This window comes from Podarcis melisellensis (genome assembly GCF_964234715.1).
Source record: "Podarcis melisellensis genome assembly, chromosome: 2".
Lineage (NCBI taxonomy): Eukaryota > Metazoa > Chordata > Lepidosauria > Squamata > Lacertidae > Podarcis > Podarcis melisellensis.
Window position 1 is genome coordinate 100,531,881 of NC_138529.1, and position 14,984 is coordinate 100,546,864.

The following is a 14,984-nucleotide window of genomic DNA, read 5'->3' on the forward strand; positions in this document are numbered from 1 at the left end:
ATCATCATCATTTGTTTATTTCCCCAGCCGCTCTGGGTGGCTTCCAGCAAAATATTAAAATACAATAATTCATCAAATATTAAAAGCTTCCCTAAACAGGGCTGCCTTCAGGGCTTTAAAGATCAGCACCAACACTTTGAATTGTGCCCGGAAATGTACTGGGAGCCAATGTAGGTCTTTCAGTACGGTCTTGTATGGTCTTGGCACCTGCTCCCAGTCACCAGTCTAGCTGCCGCATTCTGGATTATTGCAGTTTCCAGGTCACCTTCAAAGGTACGTTGCACACAGAGTACGTTGCAGTAGTCCAAGCAGGAGATAACTAGAGTATGCACCACTCTGACGAGACAGTCCACGGGCAGGTAGGGTCTCAGCCTGCGTACCAGATGGAGCTGGTAGGCAGCTGCCCTGGACACCAGAACGTGGGGTCTTCTGCATGCAAGGCAGAAATTCTACCACTGAGCTACGGTTCTTCCCCCCAAATCCTTAGGTGGAAGTCATAACTGCTTAAAGCAGTATCGCCGTGCTTTAAATGTACGGTGTGGACGTGACCTGCACTTACCAGATTAAAAAAGGAACACTCCGAAGCTGAGCATTCTGACACTGAGATTATAAAGGCTGGTTTGCAACCTCAATCTTTAGGAGAAAGGCCACAACCTAGGGGAATCACAGAATTGTAGACTTGGAAGGGACACCAAAGGGACATCTAGTCTGCCCCCTGAAATGCATTGCTCAGTGGTAGAGCTGCTGCTCTGAATGCAGAAGGTCTCAGGTTCAATCCTCAGCATCTCCAGGTAGGCCCTGTATAAAACACCTTGAGACAGTGTTTTAGAAGGAGATTGAAAAATCAGTTAGAAGAAGAAGAAGAAGAAGTCTGGGACACAACAGTTTTGAAGGATTAACTGCTTAAAATGTCAAATAGAGAGAATCTTCTTCCTAGATATCCCTTTCCATGCTCTCTGGCTTCTACGCCACCCGCACTGAAGATACAGCTGTATTACCTGGACATTAACCCAATCTCACTTAGCCACCCTAACACAACAAATGCATTTAAATTGTTTGGAGCATTCTCCCTGCTCCCCATTCCCATCCTAGTCACAGAGACTGTTAAGTCAAGTCTCTCATCATTTAAGTGGCAATCACCAAGGTAACCAGGACTAATGCGTGCGACATTATCATGCAACATTTGTAAATTCTGTCTCTCTGTATCTGAAAGGCATGCACCGCTCACTTTTAAAAGCAGCCTGACAATTCCACCCACCTTTTGAGAACTACATCAAACATCTAAAAATATTGTCACCTGACAAGAAGATGGCTTTGTTAAGTCTTGAAAGTGGAACAGCATGACGGATTCCCCCCACCCTGCTCATCTTAAGAATTGCACTTGAAAAAAATCCCTTTTTCAAGCCACTACCTGGTCAAAAAGAGTCAAAGCTCATAGCAATAGTGAATCAGTCTAATTTTGCAGAACAGGAATGACCCACTGGGTCATAATCACCTATGTAGGAATACCCATTAAAACCTGAATGCAAAATTCAGGTACATTTTGCAGGAAAAACCCGAGAGGGGAAGACTCTCTTTCCTTCTAAATCTATTTAGTTATAGCTCTTGCCTTCTAAATCCACACGGCTCTTTCTTTCACATGTAATGCTCACTTACATGTTAAATTCCTACACAAGAGAAGGAAATTTTCAAGAGCCACTTTGAGCATCATTGTGGAAAAGCAGAATGCAAAAGATATTGATAATGGTTTTAAATGCTAACTGGGCATTAGGGCTGGGCGATATCTGGTTTTCAACATAATGATATATGATCAGCTAAATATCACGATATACTGATATATCATGATGTCTGAAATAAGGATGTAACTATGTAGAGGCGAACGGGGTAATGTCCTACCTAGCAACTGCTACTACTTAGGGGTCTAGATCAACAAGGGCAGCAGGTATCATGAGAGAAGTCATGACCGGCTTCACAGTTTTCCCCATATCACTGTTTTTTACATCACACACACACACACACACACACACACACACACACAGTGATTCGAGAGATATCGATAATGTGAAACATTATGAAACTGTTATCAAAATGTAGACTTCAAACTGATTTTGGACGATGAAGTGATACGTCGCCCATCCTACTGGGCATTTTCCACTCTGGCAGGTATTTTTTCCATAGGGATTCTGCTGTTGAAGGAAAAGCACTGCATTGAAAAATCAATTCCAGTCACATCTTTATAAGATTAGTATCTAGCAGGTTTCAATGTGCATCAGAGATGTAACACAGTGATAGGCTTTAGTCCCCAAAATGAGGACAATTATTTTACACCTTCAATTATTCCAGAGCTGTCTTCTTTCAGTGTATTTATATGGCCCAAGAGTTCTGATGCAAATAAGATTCTATTAAGTTTTTATTATTATTTAACATTTTAGCTATTGTAATAGTGCTGCTACCAAGCTCGCTTGCTACCTTTACGGTCACTGCATGGGCAAGTGAAACCTCTGTTGGTTTTTTCTTTTCTTTTGTGGCACTTGACACTCACGGCTCAATTATTAGGGCTGCAATCCTGTGCCCACATACTGAGGCAGCAATCCTATGCCTGGGTGTAAGCACCTCTGAATTTAGTGGGACTTATGTCTGAATAGATATGTAAAGGCTTATGCTACATTTCATCTGTATTAAGTTACAGCATAATTTGTAAGTCTATGCTTACTTACCAACCTTAACAAGGGGGAAATGACCCTAAATAGCTGCTCCTCTCACTATAATTTGTTAAGGCTCCAATCCAAAACATCCTTACCTGGGAGTAAGCCCGCTACATGGAATGGGACTTACATCAGAGTAAAAGTTACAGGACTACACTGCAAGGCGTGCATACTTATTTTTCTAATAAGGCCACAGATTTAAAAACCAGTATGACATTTTTGCCAATAGGATGAGAAAACACTAAAAGATTTAAGGGAGAAGTTTGGTTAAAAAGGAACACTTTTACCAAGGCTTAAACTGAAAGGACACAAGGGATTCTAGTATCAAGAATATGTGAAATAGTCATGGAAGAGAAGATCCAGCTGCCTATGGTTTGGTTTCATTTCCCCAGACTTACAAAAGGTGTTAAATCTTTCTAACATTTGGATTTTTATCATTGAGACAGGAAAGCCAGAATCATTAAGCCTGCATGTTTCCACTAAACGTATTGGAACTAAACTAGAATGAAACCATTGACTTGATTTACGGATTGGGTTGTCCATTTCTTGAAAGACGAATAAGCCAAGCACTGAAACCAGCTGCCTTCAACCTTTCTACTGCTATGACATGGACAGTTGCAGCAACAGCAGAACAGACAGTGCATATATTTAAGATTGGAATGTGCAGCTAGAAACCTACATGATTTAACAACTTCCATTTAAATCAATGAGGGGGACTCAATGCTGCCATTCTGTTTGTGAATGGCTCCCCACCTGCCCACAGCAGATACCTCTGTTAACAGGGACAGCCAACAGGGACAGAGGACATTTATTCTTATTCTGTTTCCACACAGCTCTGGAAGACGCTTGCAGCAGGAAAGGGGAATCAACAAAAATGTCTTTCTTACTCTTGCATTCATGAAGACTTTGACTGGATCAAAAGCCATTGAAGGAGTGGAACAGCAACTCTAGACAGAATGCACTTCTAAATAAGTATACTGTATTTTAGAACAGAACACTCAACTCCATTTCCCCACCACTAAGCAAAACACAAATGATTTTGGCCAGACTGAGAAATCCTAGTTGCTAAAAGTTTCTATAATCCATCATTTAGAACTGACAAGAAGTATGACGGTGCCCAAACCAAATTCTGAACATCTCACAGTTCACACATACTTAGAGGAAATGATGGGTACTAACTTCTTACTGGACTTTTCCCTTTGCCTTAAAAAAATTATGTGCACCAGGCTGCTATTTAAAAGCATGAAAGCAGGCCCAGTCCAGAGGGGGTTGGTAATCCTAAAGGATTACAGTCTGCTGAAGATTAACAGAAAAACAGAAAAAAAGGAAACAGCAACAAAAAGGCTGAGCGCAAGTGGTCATTTTACCAAACATGGTCCATCCATCTACTTCTAATATGTAGTAAAACCCCTCCATCCAATTGGTAGGATTCCCAATTTCTGGGAATCGCAAGTGGAAAGAGGCTGTTGTGCTCAGATCCTGCCTGTTTTCAGGCTTCCCATACCCAGTGCTTTTTTTCTGGGCGGCCACAGGGGTACACATACCCCTAAACATTTTGTGAATCTAACGGAAGAAGAAACTATTCCCCCCCCCCCCGATTTGAACTATAAAATGGTGACTTTCTTGAGTCAAAATGACAGTACCCCTAAACATATTTTTTTAAAGCACTGCCCATAGCCATCTGCTCAACCACCTTGAGAACTTGACGCTGAACTCAAAGAGCCATTGACTTTTCTTATGTTCTTAGCTTGACAGAGGCTACCAAGATGCTGAGGGTGGAAGCTTCGTAGTCTCTATAGGCCAGGGCTAAGGAACCTGTAACCCTTTGGGTGTTGCTGGTTTCCATCAGCCCTCACCAGCCTAGCCAAGGATAAGGGGTGGTGGTATTTGTAGGCCTGCGACACCTGGAAGTCCAAAGATTTGGTATACGCTCTAAGACCAAAACGCTCCTGAGGAAAATTGGTCACACCCTTCATATGTGACCTTAGGCGACTAAATAAATTCTTGAGTTCAGTTAGTTAAAATGCAGGCAATACCGTCCTACCTCAAAAGATCCTTTGATGAGAACAGCATTAAAGATTTAAGGCATTTAGACACTTTAGTTAATAACAGCCACATACGTGTCGTTGACTAATTAGGTAGATCAAGCAGATAGGCCGACAGAATAAAGTAGTTACCTTGACAAAAAAAGGAAGGAAGGTTATCGCCGTGAAGGCTGAAAGCACTGCTTAATTGTTGCAATTAATATATTTATTGGAAATATAAAAATACAGAAGGTCAGTCTAAGTGATATGAGCCCTTTAGATTCAGACACAGGGCACAGCACATCCTGTTACATTTGTCTTACGGAATGAAGTGTGTGTCTCCTTTCTCCAAATAGTAGCCCCATCAACACCTTTCAAGTTGTACAAATGGTTGTTCCCTGGTGCTTCTCCACATTGGTAAAAGTGACTTCTAAGATTCCCAAATAATAAGCGCTTTTCCCTAGTTGTACAGCCAAGGTAAAAGCACAATTCATATACCAGAATTAATCTTTGTTGAGATCATATAATATTTAATTGGTTAATTAATCCATTAAATGCAAGGATGTTCATAGACTTTAAAAACGTTATTCAGCTGACAGAGCTAAGTATTAACTTCATTGCTATTTTTATATTACAGACTGGGCGAAGTGCTTGATTCATTCAAGTGTGGCCCTTAATCATTCCTCAATGAATACCAGTAACTCCTCCTTTTTCCTCCAGGTGCAATAGATTATTTGACATGTTCTACTAGCATCTCATGCACTGAAGTCAGGATTACATTTTTTAATCCCTAGCCTCCACTTTTCAACTCCCAATTTGACATCTATGTGGTTGCATGGATAACAGCCCCATAACTTGAAGATAGAATCATAGAATAGCATAATTGGAAGGGATCCCAATGGTCATTTAGTCCAATCCCCTGCAACACAGGAACCACAACACAGAATCATAGAATTGTAGAGATGGAGGCTGAGGAATCCAAGATTTCTTTAGCTAATTGTTTCAGCTTCTTTATCTGCCACCCTCGGCTCTTTGGCAGGATTCAATAAATAAAAAAATGAAAGTATGACATGCTCAACTATAACCTGTATTTGCAGGGAGTTGGACTAGACTCAGGACACAAGGGAGAAATGTACTAAGAGGAAGGCTCGCTTGGCAAATCCACACCGTGATCAACTCCCACCCGGAAACCAATGTCCCCACTGTGGAAGGACGTGTGGATCCAGAATTGGCCTCCACAGTCACTTACGGAGTCACTGTTAAAACCATATTTATGGAAGATAATCTTACTCGGCTATGAGTGATCGCCAAAGAAAGAAGTCAGACACCACAACTGATTCTGCAAGGCAGATGGATCCATGTCAGGAAAGCTCTGGAGCTAAATGTTCAACACAGGCACAGCCAACAGGATGCCATCCAGATATTGCTGGACTACAATTCAGATCATCCCTGACCACTAGCCATGCTAGTATTCACAGGAACTGTCGCGCAACAACACCCGAGGTACAGCATGTTGGCTATTCTAACAACATAACTCTCCCCAGCAAGTGCAGTCACTTGTGGCAAAAACTTGAACATGTATTCTCCTATTCATATTTAAGCACCAGTTCAGCAGTTTTATGCAAGCAGACAAACAGCTGACCTTCAGGGTTGAAGTTAACGTCTGTTTCTATGGTTAACTCCCATCCACTCCAATAGGCCTATTTATAATAGAAAGTTATTTCAAAGGTTTGAAATGTGCACAAGGTCATGTTAGTAGTGCTGCTAACAATTCCTCCTCCTTGCTATTGAATTAAGACCAAGAAGTCTCTTATCTCTTGTTATAAAACAATCAAAGCAGTCAAATACAGTAGTCAAGCCCTGAGATAAGCCTTGTCTTTCCACATAGGGCTTAAATGTGGGTTATATTAACAGAACTACGACTGCTGTTGCCATTGTGTAAAAATGCATTCTTAAAAAATTACTAAGCCTTCAATTTCCATCCAATGTTTGTTTTGAGAAGAGCATCTTGGAAGAAATCAATTGTTTTGAAGGATAGCCTGACACACTTCCTCTGTGACTGGAGCCTTCAAAAGAAAGCCACTGATTTCTCACCTGTATGTATATTGCTGCCCTTTACCTGCCATACACTATAGGTACAAGCATACATTTTTCTACAGATATGTGAATAATGTGGGTCCTCTGGTTGTCCCTTCAGATCATTAAAGATGCCTTGGGAGAGAAGCTAGCATGCTACTACAAGGCACCACAACAGATTCATTCCTAACAACTTGGAGTGGTTTTATTTCTTTTGTTAATTGGGAAGATGGTGAAACTTACGTTCCAGCCAGGTGTATTACACAGATATAGAACTCATAAAACGTTCATTTGGATTTGTAAACAGTATGCCAGAGTTGGGAGGTGAAACTTGTAAGGATAGGGAAGAACTCTGCTTACCCGATGGAACAATCTCTCCTTCCTTCCAATGTGTGCGATTCTCCTGACACCCCCTCCCTGAGCCAGTTGGGGGGGAACAGCAGGGGTGAGCGGGGGAACCCAACTGCGCTAGCAGAAATTATTGTGCAGGCTTCTGGTAGTAGGGATTATTAGCTGAATCCGGCTCATAGTTCCCATGATGACTGAATGTTAACAGAAATGCAAAAATATAATAACAAAAATCCTTCTCCTCACTTGCACCTGGGATTTGATGTTCTCATGCACTGTGATGTGTGGTTATATTGTTTGGATGTGTTTGTGATGTATATATTGTTTTGGAATGTTATTTGTTTTTTAAAATATGAGGTTTGTTAAATTATTGTTTTTCAAAATATGCCAGGCAGGTACACAAGTTCCCCTGATTTCATCTGTTTTTCTTCCAGACCAACAAATATAACCTGATTTTCTGCAAGTGCACATCATCCCAAAGGGAGTTTTTGAATTCTAAATGCAACCCCCACTACTACGACTAGTTTTCACATTTTTACAATAACACAGTTCAAACCTCCATGCCCCAACTGCCGCCGGTCTCTACAATATCCAGCTATGTTTCACAGCATCCCAAGTCTCAGGCCAATTATTCTTGGTTGGTTTGTTCACTGATTCTTTATTCTTTAGTCACGTGGTATACCACATGTTCCTTAAGCAAACGCAGCACCTCTTATTCCTTTTATATATTTATATAATTTAGCCACCATTTCCTGTCCAAGCAACACACCAAATCAACTAACACCATAAAAGTATTACAGCTCATTAAAAGAAAATGGAGGATTCTTTTCCCCCAAATGGCTCTGGGTCGATGTGGTCTTAAAAGCAGACATTGATAATTTGCTGAAAGACCTATTTTGGGGAGTGGGAGATCTTTATTATTGAATTAATATTGAAATCATATTTTATAATCTAGTATTCATACAGCTACCGATTCAAACATGGGTTCTCCTTTCACACACTACACTTGACAAGAAATCACATATAATTGATATAGAAATGAAATTAATAATAATAATAATCAAATCTGTCTATGCCTCCACAGTCCCTTTCTCTAGCAACCAAGAGAACCAGTGTGGTGTAATGATTAGGAAGTTGGAGTAGGACTTGGGAGACCAGGGTTCAAATCCCAACTCAGCCATCAAGCTCTCTGGGTGACCTTGGGCCAGCCACCATCTTTCACTGAGTTGTCCCAGGGATGATATGGATGATGATATGCATGCCACCTTAAACTCCATGGAGAAAAAGGTGGGATATAAAAAATAAAAATAAAATAATCAATCAATCAATACAGGAGAGTCGTTTGAAGTGTTCAGTCTCCACCCATGCCTTGTTTGGCTTAGTACTCCAGCAAGGGAAGAGTGCTACAGATTACTGTCCTCAGTGGAAACAGAAAACTTTCTTGACTAGCAGTTGCCTATTTGCCCAGGATGTATGACTCCTTGGCTGCTCCCAATAATGCACAGGTGCTTAGTGACTGGTGTATAAGTGATTAGAGATATTTGATTGCTCTCTCTTGCCTCCAGCTGCTATACTGTATTAAGAGGAGATATCTGCATTACAGGGACGCGGGTGGCACTGTGGGTAAAACCTCAGCGCCTAGGACTTGCCGATCGCATGGTCGGCGGTTCGAATCCCCGCAGCGGGGTGAGCTCGCGTCGTTCGGTCCCAGCTCCTGCCCACCTAGCAGTTCGAAAGCAACCTTAAGTGCAAGTAGATAAATAGGTACCGCTTTATAGCGGGAAGGTAAACGGCGTTTCCGTGTGCTGCGCTGGTGCTGGCTCGCCAGAGCAGCTTCGTCACACAGGCCACGTGACCCGGAAGTGTCTCCGGCAGCTCTGACCCCCAGACTCTTAAGTGAGATGGGCGCACAAACCTATAGTCAGACACGACTGGCCAGTACGGGCAGGGGTACCTTTGCCCTTTTTATCTGCATTACACCATCATTCCTCCATGTCAGCAATCTGCAGTCATGGCCTCGGGTGTACTCTGTGGCCACAAATTGAAGGGAGAGCATCTTGTGACACCCACTCTCATAGAAAATGTTGGTGAATCCCTCACATATGTGATATCTGAAAACAGCCCCCGTCACCAGTGCCGGATTTACATACAAGCTGAACAAGCTGTAGCTTAGGGCCCCACTCTCTTGCCCCCCCCCCCAAAAAAAATTTAAAGGGGAAAAAACTGGATGTACATTTCCAAAATATAAGATAAGAAGCAAATAAAATAAAACCTACATACAGCAACAGTGTTTTGTAGGCTCCTATGATGTAAGTCATGGGCCCCGCCTGCTAGCCTGCTCCCTAAAATCTCACTTCTTTGCTCATTTCTATATATAGGGTGCCTACATTCTGTATGGACTGGGTGCCGGGCAACACATGCAAATGGCTTTAGATACCTATTAGGTCCATAAATTACCATATAGCATATATTCAACACAAAAAACAGTGACCATTTGTTGTTGACAAAGGACAGCTGGACATATAAAGGGCCCCATTACCTTCCATAGCTTAGGGCCTCATCAAATCTAAATATGGCCCTGCCCATCACACACACACACACACACACACAAATATATAATAATAATGTCACCACTATGTTCCATGAAACTTTCTAAAGATAGTCTTCATAAGTACACAAGCTAAGAAAAGATGAGGAAGGTCCCGCCTGAGGACGTACCCAAAAATATCACTAAGAAGACAGAAGAGAGAGAACTGCCAACTTCATCTCATTGTCCTGTGCTCCAAATAAAGATACATCCAGTATCTGCCCTATTCGTCACAGCATAAAGGGGGGGGGGACTTAATGGGAAATCTAGTCCTAGTTGCTGCATGGGCAAAGGATGACAGACAAATCTTATCAAAGATTTCTCATGTAAACTGGGAGCAAGGAGAGGGATAGACAGGGGAGAAGAATCTGTTTTAATGCCAAAATAGTATCTTTCTCCTAATCTTTGTCTTTATAACATTTTTTTTCTTCCTTCATGGAGTCAACCCATATATTAGCTTAGAGGGCATGGTAAGAGAGAGAGAGAGAGAGAGAGAGAGAGAGAGAGAGAGAGAGAGAGAGAGAGAGAGAGACTGGCATGAATTAATGACTCCTTTAGATAGCTCTTTGTTCTCACAGATAACGATTTTGCCTGTGGACAAAAGGAAAGTGTGAATCTGTATGAAGGTGTTTGAGGAAGGGTAGTGTGTCTGCTCCTGCCAACCTTGCAGCTTGAAAGCACATCAAGTGCAAGTAGATAAATAGGTATCGCTCCGGTGGGAAGGTAAATGACGTTTCTGTGCGCTGCTCTGGTTCGCCAGAAGCAGCTTAGTCATGCCTGCCATATGACCCGGAAGCTGTATGCCGGCTCCCTTGGCCAATAAAGCGAGATGAGCACCGCAGCCCCAGAGTCGGCCACGACTGGACCTAATGGTCAGGGGTCCCTTTGGGTGTTGTCAGGGGTCTATGGTTGTGGCTGAATCTTGGACCTTCTGCATGTAAAGGCCCCTGGCAGCAGATATTATAGCATTTAATTTTCTAAACATTGTTTTTCTAAAGAATGTTTAGGAACAATATGCCTTCTTTCTAATTTGCCACCAATGACACATTGGGCTGTAACCATTGCTAGTCCTACTCAGAGTAGACCCACTGAAATTACTAGACGTGTGTCTGGAGCCCTGGAGAAATGCTGCCAGTCAGTGCAAGCAAAGGCCTAACTCAGCATGAGACAACTTTTTATTTTCCTATGTTCAGTGCATAGCCAACATTTCTATGGAAAATTGCTAGGGAACCCTGAGCACTCCACGCTAAGGTCCTGTGGGGGGGGGTGAAGGATATCAATGTACATTAACAAATACATTTGCAGTCTCTCTCGCAGATGCAGGCGCCAGCAGCTGCTCAACAGCTGAACTGGAAACAACAACTCCTGCTGGGAATCACAGTTCACACTTTGCCTTCATCCAGCCCTACCTCATATGCCACCACTAAGTGGCTCTGAAGTAGCTGTCCACTGTGCTACCTGGAAAGCATCCAGCATGTCTTCCGTCAATTGTTGAAATCGTTTCCATTGGAATTAAGTTACAGGCCGTGCTGTTCTAATGCTATTATTATTGCAAAGCCATCAACCAAATAACAGAAGGCCATTCCAAGCTGCCGCTCTTACCTGACACAACGAGGACAACTTGGCAATAAATCCTCTCAGTTCCTTGGCAAGAGCCAGTCGGTGTCTCTCGCCTGCTTCCACACACCCCCGCCCGTTCACTCCTTATTTCAACCAACAATTGTGACATAAAGGAATTTCAGATAGATTGCACTAATCAGGTGGAATTGCATTTGATTGAAAACGGAGAAATTGCTACCAGTTCTATACGAAACAAAGAAAGATTGGCCTTCCCCCTCTTCGCTTTTCTGCTCAGTAGAATCTAGAGATTAAGTCAATGGACAAAAAAATCATCACAGAATGGGGGTGTATCTACCAAGCCCAACAAATAAACTGTAATTACTGATTAGGAATGTACAGGAAAGGCATAACCGACAAGAGGCTATTATTATTTTGTTGGACTTGTGTATTTATTATTTACTCAATAAATCTGTTAGATGCCTTTCGAAATGTCGTCCTACCCAAAGGCAGCTTGCAAGATCTGATGAAATCAGCTAAAAACATATACAATATCTCAATAATGCAGCATGTGATAATAAGCAGGAGTGAATGCACACCATCAATTTCAGCAAGTCACTCAATCTAGAGGCTAAAACAGGCCACTCAGTAGAAAATAAGACATAATCTAAAAGAAACGTAGGAGCAGATGGGGCTCATCAACCTGGAAAGATCGCCCGTCTAGCCTTGTGAGATATCTTTGGGAGAAGAAAAGGCTGAGGAGTAAACCCTACATAAATCCAGAGATTTAAGACAGTTGGATGGTGCCTCCTTCTGGCAAATCCTGCAGCCAAGCCGTTGCCAAACATATTACTCTGATTTCTTTTGGATCGCATCAGCAAGGCTGAGCGGCAGGTCTTTCCATCTGGGGAGCCCAGAACCTCCATACATACTGCCCAGGCTTGCGCCCCAGGAAGTTACTTCAGTGCTACTGGCGCAGTGGTTTGACTTCACCTCTGGGTGCGCACTCCCACTGTCTCTCGAGACAGATGCCAACAAAAGAAATACGGAAGAAAAATGTTTCAAGGCCCACCTAAATGACAATAAGGAGGGGTTCAATCTGTCAATCGCATTTGCCGAGAGATGACATTCCAAAACTGAGAGGCCATAACTAAAAGGCCCTGTCTCACATGATGATCAACCAAAACTGACCTCCTTTCTGTGTATGAATGTGTTTGGTGGCGGGCAGGAGTATCTTCATCAAAACAAAAAAGAGTTGAGTGTCTGCTAGAGAACTGCCACACACAAAGCTGCATAATATGCACTGCCAGTTAGCAATAAAACATCCAGAAGTGAAAAACTACTTAAAATACTTTTGAAATATGTGGCTAAATGCTTTCTTTAAGCCCTTTTTTTCCTATAAAAGGATGAAGTGAATCTTCCAACACATTTTCAGTAATAAAAACTAAATAAATATCCCATTCATCACTTAAGATTCCATTTTAATTCTAGTAAGACAAAAAAAGGTAGAAAAATACTATCCATTTCATCTGTTTATGAACTTAAATCTCAACCATTGCTGCACAGTATTATATTAGAATAGCAAAATACATTTAAGATGTGAAGTAGATTTATCATGACAATGGGCACAATTCCAGAAAACAGTGGAGTTAATTTAAATCACGTTGGTTTTCATAGAATCAAAGTATAACAAGTGTGAGTTGAATTGTCTGCAATCATTTACTAAAACTAGCTTCAGATTCAAGTGGAAGCTAATTGGTTGACAAATTGTACTGAAGCCTACTTTGTTTCAACGATCAGGTTTATAAGACAGAGACAAACTTGGGTACCAGGAATCCCTTTAATGGGGGGGGGGGGACTGGCAAGAGGAAGGATGACTGGGCCTGGTGGAAGTGTATGATCACTGGTGAGACAAAGGGTGGGATTCAACTAACCAATCCTGCTAGCAGAAGCTTCCACAAAGCGCTCTCCCTCTCACAATCTCTCTCCTCGCCCACTCCAAATTGTCTGGGGGAGGGACTGGAAGGGCCCCCAGAACAGGATGCAGGGGGGAGGCGAGATCGCTTCATCAGGCAAGCAGAAATTCATGTGCTGGTGGAGCAATCTCCTTAGCGCTGCATTGAATTCCTTCCAATGGGTTGCATCCAAGGCAAGTCCTAGTTTGCAGAAATATTACTCATTGAGGCACAATGGCCAGAATCAAAAGAAGAAACATGAAAGGTTATGCCTGTATCGTGCCAAATTTGCCAAGCTATCGTTTATCACAGGGTTGGTTCCTGACATAATACATTCCATTGAACATAAAGCCATAATAAAACAGAATACTTAAAACCAACCATTAATAAAATACAGCAGGGCAGACAAACAAAACCCTGAAGCATTAAATAGCATCAGCTGATTTCCTCCAAAGGCTCACACGCCACCAATCTTCACATGCTGTCAGAGCCATTTGCTGCTTTTTAAGCAACCAGCATGTCTCTGTGACATTGGAAAATGGATGCAACAGAAAACGAGTCTGCATGCACGGGCCTCCTCCTGAACGAGCCTGTTCCTCCTTAGACGCTGGCAAATTTTACGGTACATCACGTTACCTTGCAAGGGGTAGGCAACGGTCTTTTTCTCTTACCTGAATATGCCCAGTAAAGATCCCCGGATGCCTTCCGCCGCCGGATTTGCACTGAGCTGCCATGTCTGCTTTCATGCAGGGAGCCGTCATAACCTTCAGTCAAAGCTGAGGGGGGAAAGGAAGAAGCACAAGCTATTAGCCAAGTGACAGCCACTGACTGAAAATTAAATCATTTAGGCATTATTGGAATCATTAGATCATCAGATCAACAGTCTCTGTACAGCTGAAAGTAACAGAACTCAAGGCGCAGTTATTACGATGATGAATTAATCACCATGTGACAGAGCTCCTTTCCCTGCCTGCCCCTCGCCAGACAAAACTTACTGGCAGACATGACACCTTCCGCAGATCGCCTTGACACAGCCCGATGAATAACCCGCTAGCAATAAAGCCACTCTCCTGACGAATACCAAAAAGGAAAAGAAAGAGAAGGAAAAGCTACTCTTAAGCAAAGTGACTTTGTGTGGGTCAACATGAATGCCACTCCGTCTCACACAGGCAGTAGACCCCAAGTATATATGGGGACACGACGTGGGCGTGGCAGCTGAACAGCAACCTCCTATAACTTTAGGAAGCTGACCTCTCTGGATAGCAAACTCCTATAACTTTAGGAAGAGCATTTCTGTGTCCTCTGACCCAATGCCAACTTGATCTGCGCTTTGGAGACATGTGCAACCTTGCCCAGACCCTGTACTATCTACAGGACAGTCTGCTGCAAAGTCACACCACCACCACTGCAAAAGCATAATCGGTTTTCTTCCCACTCCTTCTCTCCAAATCAGTCTGCAGGGTCCAGTTTTCGAAGGACATCACCAGCAGGGTTAATGGGGCATTGAGGTATTGTCTGCTACTGCCAACCCCATAGGATTAAAGGGAGAAGAGGCCTGCACTGTGTTAGGTTTAGGGAAAGAAACGGACAAGAGCTGATCAGAAGGGCAAACCCAATAAATAGTCTTGCAGTGTGTCCTCCACAGCTAAAATCCTATAAGCCTCCCCTATTAAAGAAGAAGAAGAGAAGAGTTTGAATTTGGTATCCCGCCTTTCACTCTCTTTAAGGAGTC

At 42.6% G+C, this 14,984-nt stretch overlaps 1 protein-coding gene across 4 annotated transcripts in view; it reads right to left on the reverse strand.

The window, feature by feature from the left end:
- The window catches only part of PTPRG (protein tyrosine phosphatase receptor type G), a 521,921-nt gene that overhangs the window by 390,790 nt on the left and 116,147 nt on the right, over nucleotides 1–14,984 (reverse strand). For all 4 annotated transcript variants that reach the window (XM_081901339.1, XM_081901337.1, XM_081901336.1 and 1 more), the window contains exon 2: nucleotides 13,924–14,028. In XM_081901339.1, coding sequence (XP_081757465.1) covers nucleotides 13,924–14,028 — 105 coding nt within the window. The remainder of the gene's footprint in view (nucleotides 1–13,923; nucleotides 14,029–14,984) is intronic.